The sequence below is a fragment of the Antechinus flavipes genome, chromosome 3 (genome assembly GCF_016432865.1).
Source record: "Antechinus flavipes isolate AdamAnt ecotype Samford, QLD, Australia chromosome 3, AdamAnt_v2, whole genome shotgun sequence".
Classification (NCBI taxonomy): Eukaryota; Metazoa; Chordata; class Mammalia; order Dasyuromorphia; family Dasyuridae; genus Antechinus; species Antechinus flavipes.
In genome coordinates, this window is record NC_067400.1 from 299,124,699 (window position 1) to 299,141,984 (window position 17,286).

Here is a 17,286-nt window from a genome sequence, read left to right on the forward strand (position 1 = left end):
CATATTAATTATGTATATAGGAAGAATAACATATCTTGCCATTATCAAGTTTTAATCCAAACAATTTTGTGAAAAGTTTAAAAAGAACTTACACCCATAAAAACTATTAAAAGATATCTGGATGTTTTTGTAATTAATAAAGAATTAGAAACCACCTTTAAGAATATCAATTGGAAAATGGATGAATAAGTTATAATATCTTAATCTATCATTATGGTATTGCCAAAAAAAAAAGACAACAATATAAAAGAAAGATAGAAAGTCATAACAATGGGGGCAAAATTTGTTTGAAAAAATTAAAAGATTTGTCCAGGATCACACAACCAGTAAATGTCTAAAGAAAGAATTGAACTCCCAAGTTCAGTATTCTGTCACTAAGTCTCCTACTTGTCTAATATGTAACCTGATCAAAGTGTTGGAAAACGATATCGAGATGAACCAAAATGGTATGCATATCAACTATTGTTTGATATTTTCAGTGGTCCAGCTCTTTATGACCCCATTTGGGCTTTTCCGGGCAAAGATCCTAGAGTTTGCCATTTCCTTCTCCAGGGAGATGGGGAAACTGAGGCAAACAATAGGCAACATGACTTGCTTAAGACATAGCTAGTAAGTGTCTGAGACCAGATTTGAACACAGTCTTCCTGATTTCAAGCCCAGTGTGCTTGTACATATTGACTATTGAAGAATATGAAAAAAGAGATGGTAAGCAAGCACATCCCTTTATTTGTTGTGAATTTGGCTATTTCCTCTTAAATATAAAAGGATACATGTAAGTTTTATTCCTTATTTGGCATGTTTATTTGGTTATTTGTCTTGGTTGGTGATTATTAAAATTAAAAAAAATTAAAATTGCTAAAAGAAAGAATGAATAGGGGGAATACTCTTTGGGAACGAATTATCCAGCACATACTTGGGGCTTACTTGCCTGTGTTACCATTAGCTAAATGGTTTTGAATTCTTTGGGGCTGCCTCTATCTAATACACATGATTAATTATTTTCCCTTATCATTGCACTCAGTATTTTAAAGCTGCCCACATAAAAGGAATGAATTGGCCCTCTTAACATTTGTGGAAGGGAACTAAATTTGAAACTGTCTTAAATACTGAGATTAAAGGATGGTTCAGCACAAGTTTATTACAGTCACCTAAATGAGGTCCGAGTAAACATAAACTCTGAGACTCAGGTGTAGCTGTAATAACACTTGCCATGGAAATAGAAGCATAAACCATTTGTCATTTGGTACATGAACTCAGGCTCTAAGCACATTCTTTTCTCACACTGATTTCATATCTCATTTGCTGAATCATTTTGGTGGGAATAGCTTCTTATAGAACATATATCCTGGAATCCATAGGCTGACTTTTGTTTTTTCCTTTAGAAGAAGGGAGGGGATTTAGATTTCTCCATATATCACGTTCAGTCCCTTCTAGTTGAACAAAGCCTTTTGAAGCATCCATGTTATTTCACTTGGCAGAGGTAAAATTAAAATTCTGGTGATTAATTACCACTGCTGCAATTGGGAGGAGTAGCTCCATGTGGTGATTGCCAGCCTAAGAGGCAGAGGAGAGCACAGTTCTAATTAGCATTGTTGTTTATAGAAGTGTTAAATTAACCTTTTCCTAGCATGAATCCATAAATATATGTGTGTAATACATATACACATATGTACACACATATATACATACATGAATATATGCATATATAAAATATATACTATATATAACATATCGTATTATATTCATAGATACATTTACATACACAGGTATGTGTGTATGTGTATATATGATATGGAAGGGTGTGTGTGTGTGTGTATTACATTTTCTGCTTGTGTGTGTGTGTGTGTGTGTGTGTATAAATAAATAAAAATGCATTCTCTGCTTCAAAGCCTTACCTAAGCCCACTTTCTACCTGAGGTAGTTTGACTAGATTGACAGTATATGTTCCTCCATTATTTTACACAGTGTGATTTTATTCCTTTTATTTTTATCAGAAACAATAACTGCATGTTTTTCACATTTTAGGTGCATCTTATATAGTATGAATACTCATTCCCTTGATTCCCACCAAATTATTGGTAATTACATTTTTCCCCATAAAAGTGAAATAATTAACACTCTTAGGCATGAGATACTTCCTAACTGAATACATATTGGCAATGTGGTATAGCCAGAAGAAAGTTATATTTAGGTCTCTCTTGATAGCTAAAATGGATTAAACTCCTGACATCTCAGAACTTGTTTCTCCAGTTGAAAATTGAGACAAATGACATCTATAATATGTATTTCATCAGGTTATTTTAAGGATCAGTGAGTTATTGTATATGAAGTGCATTGTAAACCTTAATTAATTCTAGCTAATTAACTAGATAGGTATAGAAAGAGCATTTATTAAGAGCTTACTATGATTTCAGTGGAATTAGAGTATGATTTTTGGATTGTGAGATTTTATAGGAACATTATTATGAAGGGTAATTTTATCAATGAAGGAAGATCATTTACAGCTCCCGGAAGAAAAAGGCAAGACCCTACTTTAAGGGTAGGGTGATAGATGTATACCTGGTATAGCTAATGGAAATACATATGATTTTCCCAGAGGATATGCAGGATTGAGAGATCAACTCAAGACTCACAAATAGTAAGTAGTGTAAACAAAAGAATGTTGCATTTGGAGTCCCTCTTGATAGTAAGAATGGGCAGGTCTTTTAACATCTCCAAAGTTGTATTTCCCCAGTTGAAAAATGAGATCAGTGACATGTAGAATATGTATATCCAGAGTTATTGTAAGGAGTAAATGGTACTTCATATGTAAAATAGCATAGTATTAATTTTATATCATTAAATTAATTCCAAATAGCTAGCTAACCAAAGAGACAAATACAGGCAGACAGATAGGTGGATAGATATTATTGTTCAGTGGCTTTAATCATGTCTGACTATGACCCAATTTGGGATTTCCTTGGCAAAGACACTGGAGTGATATGTCATTTTGTTCCCCAGCTCATTTTACAGAAGAACTGAGGCAAACAGCCTTAAGTGACTTTGCCTAAGGTTACATAGCTAATAAGTGACTGAAGCTGGGTTTGAACTAGGTTCCACGTGAATCCTTTACTTTATCCACTGCACCATCTAGTTTAAATAAAGAGCATTTAAGTACTTACCATATATGTGTCAGGCACTGTGATAAACTCTGAGACATAAAAAAAAAGCAAGCAAGACAATTCCTCCCCTCAAGGAACTCATATTCTAATAGTAATTAATAAGTATAAATAAAAAATAAATGACACAGGGGAAAAACCCAATAACTTTGTATCATCTCTCTAATAACTGAAATTTGTAGTAACAAAAAGAGAAAACCTGAAAATTTTAAGTTACAGGTAATGAGTAGTTTCCTTGCTTCAAGCAAAAGGTCACCAATTTGGAAGAGAACAGAGGAAATGAAAAAGAAGCAGCTGGCTGCCTAGATGGTATTAAAGGATTTGGTTTTCTTGGCTGTGGCTTAACCAAATGCCAGAATGATGGACTCTTGGCAAGAGACAGAGTGCATTTCACGAAACCTAGGAAGAACATCTGATAGGAGATTTGACAAATTGGGATTTAAACTGAAATTTGAGAGGAAGGAATATGGTCTCGATAGAAGCATAAACTAAGAATGAGGTATAACCAACATGCTGAAGGAAAAACAACCAGGAAACTCACAGAGAGGGAGGTATTGGGAAATAATAGCAAGTCTGTATGAATCAATGCATAGATTATGGATAATTAATGCATAGATTATGGGTAATCAATAAGGTGAATTTAAAACCTGAATACAAGACACATGTTGTTCTCATGAGTGTTGTACCAAAACTTGCAAAGATAATGAATGAAAAGGTACATTTACTGTGTTCCATACTCGGTTAAGAACTAGAGAAAAAGAGGAGGGTCTTAGTTCTTTAGGAACTCACTTTTCTGACTAGCAGGTTGAAAGAATCTGCCCACCAGCTGTAAGAAAGGGGGAGTGACCTTAAGCATTGTAATGAAGCAGAAATTTGGATTTCCTTTTCGCCAGGTGGGTTAATAATAAGGGTCCTGTTTGGCTCCAGGTGGACTGCGATATGACCTAGAGAAGGAGGATCCTTTTGGTACCAGCTCAGATACAGGGCAGCTAGGTAGTACAATGGATAGAGCACCAGGCTTGGAGTCAGGAAGACCAGAGTTCAAATCCAGCATTAATAACTTAATAGTTGTGTAACCCTGCTTGCCTCAGTTTTCTCATCTGTAAAATGAGCTGAAGAAGGAAATAGCAAATTAGTCCAATATCTTTGCCAAGAAAACCCCAAATGGTGTCACAAAATGGTCAGACCCAGCTGAAAAACTACTGACTAAAACAATACTCAGCGGTAAGCCATTCCTATTCCCTACCCTACTTACCTATATAATTAATGTCAATAACTTAACCATTATATTCAAGTTAGGATATACAGTGTTTGAAAGAAATACAGTCATACTTTGAACATAGTGTGGGTTCAGTTCCAGACCACTCCAATTAGAGTTGCAAACTTATTAATTACTATTAGAATATGAGTTCCTTGAGGGGAGGAATTGTCTTGCTTGCTTTTTTTTTATGTCTCATTAGAGTTTAGCACAGTGCCTGACACATATATGGTAAGCACTTAAATGCTCTCTATTTTAACTAGATGGTGCAGTGGATAAAGTAAAGGATCTAGTTATATTTATACTATGCTATTAAGTGTACAATTGTATTATGTCTAAAAATATACATACCTTAATTAAAATACTTTGTTGCTACAGATGCTAACCATTATTAGAATCTTTAGTGAGTCATAAAATTTTTTTGGTGGATGGCTTTACCTTGATGTTGCTATCTGCTGACTGATCAGGGTGGTGGTTATGGAAGAGTGGGGTGGCTGTGGCAATTTCTATTTTTAAAATAAGATAACAAATGAAGTTGGCCACATCAATTGACTATTTCACGAAAGATTTCTCTGTACTATGTAATGTGTTTAATTGCCTTTACTCACATAGAACCTCTCTCAAAATTGGAGTCAGTCCTCTCAAACCCTAGTGCTGCTTAATAAACTAAGTTTACATAATATTCTTCAATATTGTTGTATCTCAGTGAAGAGGAAGATAGATGGAGAAACAGCTCCATGATAGGTGGAACAATGAGAATAGACGGCATTTAATAAGTTCACCCTTGTATATGAGTGCCTGAAAACAGTTACACTAGGAACATTAAAGATCAGTGATCAGACAGCACCGTAACAGATGGGATAATAATGAAAAAGTTTGAAATATTGTATGAATTATCAAAATGTGACACAGAAACATGAAGAGAGCATGTGTTATTGAAAAAAATGCTATTAATAGACTTGTTTAATGTAGAGTTGCTATAAACATTCTATTTATTTAAACATACATGTGCAAAGCATAATAAAGTTAAGTAAAATAAAATAAGGTATGTCTGTAGATCTATTATAGGAATAGGGTAGAATGTTATACCTTGCATAGATTTATATCTATAATGGAATCATTAACCTATTAGGGCAGTTTAGTGAAGAGTTTTTGGTTGATGATTAAAGGAAAGATGGATAGAACTGCTGCCAATGAGAACATACTATAGACTGCTCAGCCAAGTAGAAGATATGGATGATTCTCTCCTAACCTACTGACATAGAAATAATCTATCATGGTGACAGGGGGTTGTAGGAGGAGGGCGAGAACAGATTTCAGCTTTCAAAACTTTGATTTAAAGCATAATTTTGTGAAAATCACAACACAAACAAGTTCTTGAAAATTTTATTTTTTTTAATAAGAGAGAAGGCACTGTAGAAAACTACTACTTTGGATATATTCTGGTCAACAAGAGGATGTATTTGGAGATGCAATAGGAAATGATAGTAACTTTGGGATAAAATGACTGTGATCTTATAGTCCATAATAAAAAGGAACTTGTAATCCAAACTTTAGAAAAAAGAGATATAAAAAAATTCCCAGAAATATAAATTTCTTGAATACTTTGAAAAAAAGATACGATTGAAGAGGAATTTTAGTTTTTAGAATGTATGATATTGACTAAATCATAAATTTCAGTTAAAAAAAAAAAAGAAAGGAAGAAGTGTATGCAAAAGAGAACCTTGATCCCATATGCAACTTTGCCTTTTCACTGTAACTTTGACTAAGTCACAAATTCTTTGAACCTCTGTTTCTTCATCAGAAGAATGAAGACATTGGACTCATTAGTTCTAGGTTTATATCTTGCTCTAAATTTATAGTGCTCTGAATTCATAATTGTACAGCCATATCCAAAGTTTGATTAGTGAAACAACTTCAACTTGCAAAAAAATTCCGTAGTTACATGCCAGTGGACTCTGTCCTTGTCTGTCCATTCAATATTTAAAAAATTAATAACTTGGATAAAGACATTCAAATTATGTATATCAAATTTATAGTTGTTACAAAGCTGTTAAAAGAAGATAATTTGTTGAAAAATAGGATCAGTGTGTATTTAAAAAATCATCAAATTGATCATATGTTGTGAGAGTAAACCAAATAGAATATTGAGGGATAACAAGAATAAATGGAAAGTCTTACATTTAGTTTGGAAAAATCATTTACATCAGTTAAGAATAGAAGAGACCAATCTGAGAGAGTAGTTCATGTGGAAAAGATTGGAGAAGGATGATTATTATTATTAATAGTGTTTATTATAATAAATATATAATAATTCATAATTATGTGAACTTTAAGATTTGCAAAGTACTTTACCAATATTGTTTCTATAGTTGCTAATATTATCACTGCTTTTATAGCTGAGGAAACAGAGGGAGACAGGTTAAGTGGCTTGCCTGGGATAAATAAATGCCTGAATCTGGGTTTGATTGAATCCAGGTCTTCCTGATTCAATATCCCAAACTGCACAACTGCACAACCAGAGGGAGAGATCTAGAAGTCATAGCATAGGAACAATTGTTGAGAACTGAGAATGTTGGCTTGGGGAAAACAAGACTTGAGGACAACATAAAATGTTTTTTTTCAAGTATTTGAAGGTCTTTATGGAAGGATTGTATTGTCATTTTGTTGTTGCTGCAGAGAATTCGAAGACTAATGGGTTGACAGTACATGTGGTAGATTTCATATTGATAAAAGAAAGTACTCTCTGCCAAATGGAATTGTCCAGCAGTAGACTGATTATCTCAAAACTGATTATCTCAAAAGAATATCAAGGTTTCTTTGAAGTAGAGAGATTGCCATGGTTATTATAGAAGATATTCCCACAGTAGGAGAGACAGATAGGTCTGACTGATCTTGGAGACTTTCTTAAAACTCTTAACATTTTATGGTTCTTTGGACTTTATTAATAATGATTTTTTGAACTTTTTTATTAGTAATTTTTAAAAATTTTCTCTATTTCACCAGATTTTTCTATTTTGCTTATAGTAGCGTCATTCTCTCTTTCTCTCTCTCTCTCTCTCTCTCTCTCTCTATATATATATATATTATATATATATATATGCAGAATGTGATGTTATTTAGTATTAAATGTTATCCAGTGGTGAGAAGCTTTTATGTATTTAGAACCCAAAATGATTAAATTAAACCACATCTGGTGTTTTGTCCAATTACCCACGCTGGCAACATTATACCATTTCCCAGAATAAATCCCCAATGTGACTGTCTACATTTATTTCACTTTATTCATAGCTAGGCTACAATTCAGTAGTGATGAAAATAATCATTTTGAATTATTTGAACAGAGTCTAAAGTTTACAAAGTACTATTGGACTTGCTCAGATGCACCTGAATGGATGCAAGCTGTCATTGCCTTACTGTTAAAAACATTTCATAAATACTGCCTCTGCAGTGAAGGGTTTTTTGTAACTGTGCATTGAAAGGCTATCCCAGAACTGATAGTTGAAAGCCAGAAAGTTTTCTTTAGGTTCTGTGTTTATAAATCTTTTTACTGATATTTTACATACAACATAGTTTTGTATTATACACATATATGTATATGTTTATACACATAGATAAGTTTATATATATGTATGTTACATATATTCCTTTAACTCCGTATACAAAATATACAAAAGTTACCAATTCAAAATTCAGAGAGTACAATAAGCATTTATTAAAACACTAACTATATGCAAGGCAGTATACTTAGTATTAGGGAATACAAATTAGAAATAAGACTCTGGCCTCAGGGAGCTTTCCATCTAATGTGGGATCAAAGACTACGTATAAAATAACTATAACTGAATTTCTTATATTCTTGTCAATTGTAAATTTTATAATTTAAAAAGGATTATGAGTTTCAGAGGTGGAAGGAACATTAAACAACATTTAACACAACTCCTTCATTTAATTTTTTAAATTAAATTTCATTATTTTTTACTTAACATCTATTTTTTTACCTCTTCCTTCTTCCTCCTATTGGAGAACAAAGAAAACCTTTGCACCCATTATGCATATCAAACCAAACAGATTACCATATTGCCATTTCCACAAGTAATCTCTTATTCTGCATCCTGAATATATCACCTCTCTGTCAGGAGGTGTGGGTAATTAAATCATCAACACTCTGGAACTATGATTGGTCATTGCATTGATCGGAATTCTTAAATTTTTCAAACTTATATGAAATATTATTACTCTATAAGGAACAATCAGCAAGATTGATTTCAGAGATCTGGAGAGACTTATATGAACTGATGCTAAGTGAAATGACAGAACTAGGTGATCATTGTACATAGCAACAACAAGATTATACAATGATCAATTCTGATGGACATGTCTTTGGTCAACAATGAGATGATTCAGGCCAGTTCCAATGATCTTATGTTGAAGAGAACCATCTATACCCAGAGAGAGGAGTGTGGGGACTAAGTATGGATCACAACATAGTATTTTCACTCTTTTTTTTTTTGTTTGAATTTTATTTTCTTTCTCATTTTCTTTATTTTTTGGATCTGATTTTTCTTGTTCAGTTAGAGAATTATTTAAGTATGTTTACACATATTGAATTTAACATACATTTTAACATGTATAACATATATTGGATTGCTTGCCATTTAGGGGAGGGGTGGGGGAAGGAGGAGAAAATTTGCAACACAAGGTTTTCAAGGATCAATGTTGAAAATATTATCCATGCATATGTGTTGAAAATAAAAAAAGAATATTTTAAATGACAAAAAAAGTTTTTCAAACTTAAACACCTTTATTTTAAAGAATAGGAAAGGAAGGCTTTGAAAGTTTCATTGATCTAAGTTTCCATAACAGTTTGGGTTAAGAAAGTAACATTTTGACTTCATATCCTCTTATTCTAAATCTAGTGCTCTTTAAATTACACCTAGAAAAAGATCTTGTTGCTACTCATGTGGTTTCATGCTATAGCCTAGGAACAATTCTTCTAGTCTCTGCTTGTCAAATCATCATCTATAGCATTTCCAGTTTCATTTTCCTTCTTCATAGATTTAGTTGTGTTATATAATTATTCAATATCCTTCAATGATTGCCTATTGCTTGCTGAATAAAGTTCAAACTCTTTTACTTGACATTTAAGATTCATAATAATCTGGCACCTTTATGTCTCTCTGTATTTAATAACATAATGGCTGGCAGTTGTATAGTACTTTGGCATGTTATTTAATTTGATCCTTATAACCACTTTGAGAAAGAGGTGCTATTATAATCTCAATTTTATAGCTGAGGAAACTGAGGCAGACAGATAAAAAAAGAAGAGGGTTTCATGTATGTATGTGGGTGTGTGTGTATATATATATATATATATATATATATATATATGTATGTGATGTTAGGGTTAGTTAGTGGGAAGCCACTGAAAATTTTATATTAGGATATCTTAATCATTGTAGAATCTTAGGCTTTAAAAGGAAGAAAAGAAACAAGCATTTATTAAGGACATATTTTGTTCCAGGAATTGTGCTAAGTTCTTTATTTTCTCATTTAATCTTCATTTCAGTCTTGGGGAAAAAATAAGTGCTATTTGTGGTTCTATTTTCAATTAAGTAAACCAAGGCAGACAGAGATTGACTGATTTCCCCAGGGTCTTAAAAACTGGTAAGTATCTGAAGCTGGATTAGAATTCAGTTCTTCCTAATTCTAGGCCCAGCACTCTATCTTTTGCCTCTAGAAAGCATTATGACTATTACAATAATTGCCTGTTAATCTCCCTGCTCCCATACATTTTCAATCTACCCTCCATATGTTTACAAAATTGAGGCGAGAGTAAGTGCCATTAAAAACTAAAGGAATCAAATTTTAAGAAGTAAAAGAAATTGTCAAAATAGGATACCTAGTATACAATTCTGACCACATAATAAAAACCTTCCTTCAAAATCATTAAAGACCTCTTTTTTTTTTCTAGGATAAAATGTTAGACCTCTTAATTTTCAGATTCTCTAAAAATCTGGTATCTATCTAATTTGATTTTCTGTATTTTACACCACCCCATCTTTACACATTACTGCATACTATTGGACTATTAGCTGTTTTTACTCTAAGCTCAGTATGTCTGGGCCAGTTCCCAAATATATATATATATATTTTTGAATAGTACATCTTGTATTCCTGGAATGTATGGTTTTTAATTCTTGCCTTTTGGAACCTTTATCTTCCATTAAAAAACTTAGGACTTTTTTAGTGAATCCTGAATTTCCTTTTTCCTGTTTCTCCAATTTGCAATTTATTTTGAAACCAATAGCTGAGATAGTATTAAAACATAATTTTTCCATTTCTTCACATGCCCTCCAAGTTTGAGAATAGATTGGAGAGGAAAGAGAAAGAAGCCAGGAAAGCCAGTTAAGATGTGTGTGTGTGTGTGTGTGTGTGTGTGTGTCATTCAATCATTTTTCAGTTGTGTCTAATTCTTTTTTTTTGTGTGTGTGTGTGTGTGTGTGTGTGTGTGTGTGTGTGTGTGTGTGTGTGTGTGTATCTAATTCTTTATGACCCCATTTGGGGGTTTTCTTGACAGAAATACTGGAGTAGTTTGTCATTTCCTTCTCCAGTTCTTTTACAATAGAGGATACTGAGGCAAATAAGTTTAAATGATATGTCAGGGTCACACAGCTAGTAAGATGAATCTTCCTGACTTCAAATCAGGCATTCTGTACCCTGTACTGCCCAAGAAATTATTAAAATAATCCAAACAAGTAATGAAAAGGTCCTGAAATGAGTTACTTCAGAGTGGGAAAGGAAGGAAGAATTGATGAAATGGAGTGAAGGTGCTAGTTTGATATGGGAATAAAAAGAATCAGTTAGAGTCTTATCTCATGAACACTGATGCCATCATTTGCTGCTGCATGTATTATTCTCCATCTTGCTGTTTTTCTGCAAATTATCTGTGGGAAACTAGATTATATAAACCATCCATTGTTTCACAAATGTAAGTAGATCAGCATTTTTTGGTTCTGGGAGAAGAAAGGGTCTGAAACCTATTTGTTTTCCTCCCAATTTGAAAAGTCCTTATAATTTCTTCCAATTAAAAATGAAATTACTTCATTTTTTATCATGCTTAATTATTTTCTTAAAATTAATTGGTTTTATTTGATTGTTTTTGATATATAAAAAATCTGTCTCATTCTGTATTCAAGATCTTTGGACTGAGTGGGAAGTCCACTGACCCGTTTATTATTCTTATTTTGCCAATACATCATATTGCTTGGATTGTTTCCTTGGTTATTATTAATTAACCATCACAGTTTTGGCAAGCCAGCCAGGGACTAGGGATCCCTGCCATTGGATTAGGCAGAGGGAAGATTTTTAAAAATCTCCGTTTTGAGCTTATGTGTCTGGAATGATGGTGGTCCCATTAAAGATATTAGAGAAGTTCAAAAAAGTGATTTTTATAGAAAAAAGTACTGAATTTAGTATTGGATACGTGAATTTGAGATGACAACAGAATAAGTAGGTGTAGAATTCCCACAAGTAGTTGTAAATGTTTGATTCAGGTAATACCATGGGATAGAGTAAGAAACTGGGAGTAGGGATTAGATGTGGAAATCATCTACATGGAAATGATAATTAAGTATCAAAGCACCTATGTAGAGAGAAAATATAAAGAGATAATGGAAAGGGCCCATGTTGAGGAAAAGGAGAAAGTTAAGGAATTACCGAAAGAAAAAAATTATTGGAGTGCACATTTAATAATATCCTCTATAAAAATTAAAGAAGATAGAGATTTGGGAAGAAGAGAGCCAATGGATTCAGTAGTAAGCGGGTTATTTATGATCTTGAAGAGAAAAGTTGGAAGAAGTTGCTGAGTAATAAGTTGACAGTGAGGAAAGAGTCAGTAAATCTAGAATGGCCCATTTAAGTATACTGAAAGAGAGGAAAGAGGTGAGAACCTAGAGGAATGAGATATTAACAGTTTTAAAATACAGGTTGTTTTTGGTTTTGTTTTTTAATTTGGAGGAAGAGGGATTGATAGAATAAGGGAGAACTGAATATGTTTTTAGACAGAGGCTAAGAAAGCCAGTGAGAGTGAGGGGATGGGGAGGTAGGAGGGAAGGAGATGGATGGATATGAGAATGAATGATATAGAAAGATATGTGAAGTTTAGAATCCTATAGCCTATAGGCATGGAAAAGGCAGGGAGAGATTTGGCCTAATAGTTCATTTTTAATTTATAGATTGTCCATTTAAAAAAAAAAAAAGAAAAACTACATTCTATAAATTTTTACAATGGAGCAAATGCACTGAGGTCTTGAGCACTTGAGGCTAATTAGCAATTGGATAACACTCTATTAATATATGCTTGGAGAAAGAATGGCCCTGCCCACTCCCTGTGCAAGTTTGATTTGTTGTATAGGAGATTGTGTGGAGGATTTGATGGGTGGAGTGTGTGAGAGCCAGAGGCATTGCTGGCTGCATTCGTGTTGCGATTGCTCTCACTTTGTATTATCATTCCCCTTCACCTCCACAAAGAATCAAGATCAAGGATTTTCCTTATCCTGACTTCCTGACTCCGGCTGATTTTAAAATACTCTGGGTGCTAAACGCGGTCATCACATACAAAATCTGAAAGCTTTCCATGAGAAGAAATTTCATTCATATTTTAAATAAGTTTACTGATATTTCCTGCCCTCGTCATCATGACACTCCACTTAGAGTTTCACAGTCTGTTTTCTCTTTGTTGTGACTACAAATCGGAAAATGTCAATAATGCCAAAAATTCCCATAGTGTAACTGCCCTCTTTATATTTTTGACTTGATTAGTCAGAATGTATAGAAAACAAGTTGCTAACTTTTCTACTGGAGATAATATCTATAAGTTGGAATCCATGAATTATTTGGGTGCTGGAAAAAATAGAATGTTTGCCTTTACGTTGCATTCATTACTTCTATGTTTCATAGTAGGAAAATCACAGCTTAGCTAAGCTACATTTAGTACATTTTTTGAACTTCTTACATCAATAAGAATAACTATTATAATGGATTTCTTCATTAACTAAAAACACTTTTTAGATAATACTCCAGAAATCACAACGAGATGGTAGATATTATCATTATTTCCATTCTACTATTAAAGATGCAAAGAAGAGCATGACAAATGAAATAACCGTTGAAGCTAGATACTAAAACTTATAGTTGATAGTTAATACAATTATATCTATATCTATCTATCTATCTATCTATATATATATACATACATATATATATATATATATATATATATATTAGCGAATGCATATTTCATGTTGCCCATGAACTATTATTGATGAAAATCACAAATATTTTGGAGAGAAGTAAGTTAACTTATCCAATCATGAAATCATTTGTCATTTCATTCTCATGAAATCATTTTTAAAAGACATTATAGAATATAAAATTAATTTTAAGAAATGGATGATAAAAAAAATCATAATTTTTCCTGTGTTTTTTTTTAGATGTGCCTAGCATCAGAAGGAGTAAAAGTAGAAGACTCAAAAGTGACAAAAGCAAAAGAATCAGAAGGAAAAAGCATGGAAGAATCTGAGAAGGGAAAAGTAGAAAGGGAAATAAAAGAAGAGAAATCAGAAGAAGAAAAGTTGCAGAAGACAGAATTAGAAAAGCCAGATGAAAAAATAGTCAAAGACTGCCCAAGTGTCAAAAACTTTGACGAGATTAAAGTGGACCAAATGAAGGAGGGAAAGAAGGAAGATGGTGAAGAGATTAAAAAAGAAGAGTTGAGGGAAGATAAAAACTGTAGCCACTTCATTGATCCTTCTTCTTCCATCAGTAGTAAGCTAATCACGAGTGATGGTCCCAGCAGAAAAGATCCCATTTGCCATTCTCATGAAGCTGTGATCATTGAAGACACCTTAGGGTTAAGCAAACCAGAGAAGCTAAAAAAGAAAAAGAAGAAGAACAAAATGGACCGACATGGGAATGAAAAGTCCACTCCCAAAAAAACCTGCAAAAAGAGGCAATCCTCCGAGTCTGATATTGAGAGTGTTATATATACTATTGAAGCAGTTGCAAAAGGAGACTGGGGCATCGAGAAACTTGGTGAAACTCCTCGCAAAAAAGTTCGCACATCCTCAAGTGTGAAGGGAAGCATTCTGGACACCAAGTCACCAAAGAAAAAAATCAAGTCGAAAGATAAGAAGATGTCAAAGGAGAAACTGTCAAACCCCACCAAAGAGACCAAGCCTTTGGATTTCATTAGCATTACTGCCAACAAAGAGGTTCCCGGAGAGATTCCAGAGTGTGTAAGAGCAGAACCATTGACTCCGACGGAGGAGGTTCTACCGCAGAGCTTGCCAGGACAGGTCAAAACAGAGGAGAGTGACTGTAATAGAAAGATAGAAATCTGTGGCTCAAGGAAATCTGAGAGGTCTTGCAAAGGTGCTCTTTATAAAACTCTGGTCTCAGAGGGCATGCTCACTTCCCTGCGAGCTAACGTGGACAGAGGTAGGTGTTGCAGAGCTGAAGTGAAAAAAGAGCATCAGAGCCTTTTCTTTAGATCTAACGGAAAGAACAGCAGCCGTTTTCACTTGGCCAGCAGTGGTACGGTCATTTTGATTATACGTTTTCCGTGATTGGTGTCATTTTCCATTCATTTCCTGGGCTGCTGTCAATTTCCAGAGCACAATTCTCTAGTAGCTTTAAATTATTGCAGATTGGCAAATTATAAAAATTGAGACTTAGGTTAGTATTCTAGTAATTTAGTTGAATTTAGGGATTTTTAAAAAAAAATTTCAATTCACAAAGCATGTTAATTACTATATACTAGTTTTATTCTAAATGAAAAAGGAGGTAACAGATAAAAAAATGACACTCTGCTCTCAGGAAAGCTTACAATCTAATGGGAGGAAGGAATTTAAATAATAAGTAACTTTAATACAAAGTAGAACATGATAAAGCAAAGATAAGTGTTACTTTTTTTAATGGTAGGAAATAATTAAAACTGATCCAAAGAAATTATTGTATTATGCTGATCTGTTTGATGGGATCATAACTTAAAGCTAACTACTAATTCTTTGAGGAAAATATATACCCTGCATTATTTTATGACAGAATCAAAGCTATAGGTGGAGTAAGACACTTTAAAAAATACAATATTTTATATAGAATGAATCTAGACTCTATGTAACACTGCATCTTCATTTTTTAAAATTCAACCAATGAGCATATTAAGTACTTCCTAAGTGTATTGCATTGTGTTCTATCTTGTATAATGTTATTCTGATTTGATTTTAATAATTCTGTTTACATGGTTAAGGATATATGTCAAAGGCTTGAGTGAAAAGAAACATGAACTCATTAGTATGATGGACTTTGAAACAGAGTGCCAGGGAGTGAATATATGGGCTCAAAAGAGAATTGTAAAAAAGCCAGAAATAGCAGTGCTAAAAATAAAATAGTTCTCAGATGTTTAAAAATCCTGAATAAGAAAAATGTTGTTATTGCTCAATTCACTCTTTTTTTTTTTTTTAAAATAACTTTTTATTGATAGAACTCATGCCAGGGTAATTTTTTACAACATGCTCAATTCACTCTTAAGAGTCTTCCATTTCCTTCTCATTTAACATACATAACAAAAGAGATTCAAAAGATACTAGGTAAGTATGTTACTTATTCTCTTAGTTATGGAATAGCATGGATCATTTACAAAGAAATCTGTCTTGTTTACATCCAAGGTAATTTAAATTAAACTAGATTAACACATAGATTATTAGTGAGGTTGATACAGTGCTTTTCTGCCCTCAAGATAGCCACATGAAACCTGTTCTATTTTATTTTCATAGGGAAAAGAAGCTCAGGAAAAGGTAGCTCCTCTGATCATGAAGGGTGTTGGCATGAAGAAAATTGGTCATTTACCCAGTGTGGGACTAGTGGGAGTAAAAAACTAAAAAGACCAAAGCCAAAGGAAGAGTTTGTCCTTGGGTAAGTTAGTTATACTTGGGTCTACATTTGCTATACTTGAGCACACCTGTGTACAGCATAGTGGAAATTTCATGATAAGCAAAATCAATCCTGTATATTCAAAAATATTCTTTTCACATGCTAGTTTCCTAATCCAAAAAAAATCTCTCAGATTTGCACACCATCATCATTTCTGTAGAAACTCATCTTAGTCAAAACCATCAAATGATTAGCTTGACTTCCAGCTTTTGGAGCATCTTAGCCATTTGATAGTAATTCCTAGTATAATTGAGCTCTTTCTATTTTTCTTACATTTTATCACACAAAAAAGGTGATACAGAAGAAGCATATGATATTCTCCATCCTTGTAAAAAGTCTACATTCTTACTGGAGAGATAAGAAAATAGTAGTTCAGTAGGAGATATTCAGTTTAGTTTAACATAGTTATTGTGTATGAAACAATGAAACAACAATGTAAAAAAGGGTTACCAAAATGTGTTTTGTAGAAGACAACTGAGGAAAATGAACGGAGGAAGAGGCAGTATGAACCCAAGTTGTTACTCAAAGTTTTATGGAAAATGGTGCTTAAGATGTAAGAGTTGGAATGAATATTTGAGGTCATCTAATTCAATATCCTCATTTAACATTTGAGGAAACTAAGGTCCAGAAAAGTTAAAAGTTACCCAGAATCACATAGGTAGTTAACAGCAGAAGAAAGATCCCAGGTCTTCCAGCTATTAATCTCTTTCCATTGCACCACTGATAATTATATATTATTGTATATAGATATATAATTGTATTAAACATATATCTACATCTAATGTATAGATGTAAATATAGATTTAAAATACCTTTAATATATTATAAATATATACATATATAATCTTATAGTAGTTATTATTATAAGTATTTACT

General features: G+C 33.1%; 1 protein-coding gene across 10 annotated transcripts in view; it reads left to right on the forward strand.

Moving 5' to 3' along the window:
• The window catches only part of BBX (BBX high mobility group box domain containing), a 358,834-nt gene that overhangs the window by 297,357 nt on the left and 44,191 nt on the right, over positions 1-17,286 (forward strand). For all 10 annotated transcript variants that reach the window (XM_051985230.1, XM_051985235.1, XM_051985229.1 and 7 more), the window contains 2 exons: positions 13,911-14,916; positions 16,254-16,392. In XM_051985230.1, the coding sequence (XP_051841190.1) occupies positions 13,911-14,916; positions 16,254-16,392 (1,145 nt within the window). The remainder of the gene's footprint in view (positions 1-13,910; positions 14,917-16,253; positions 16,393-17,286) is intronic.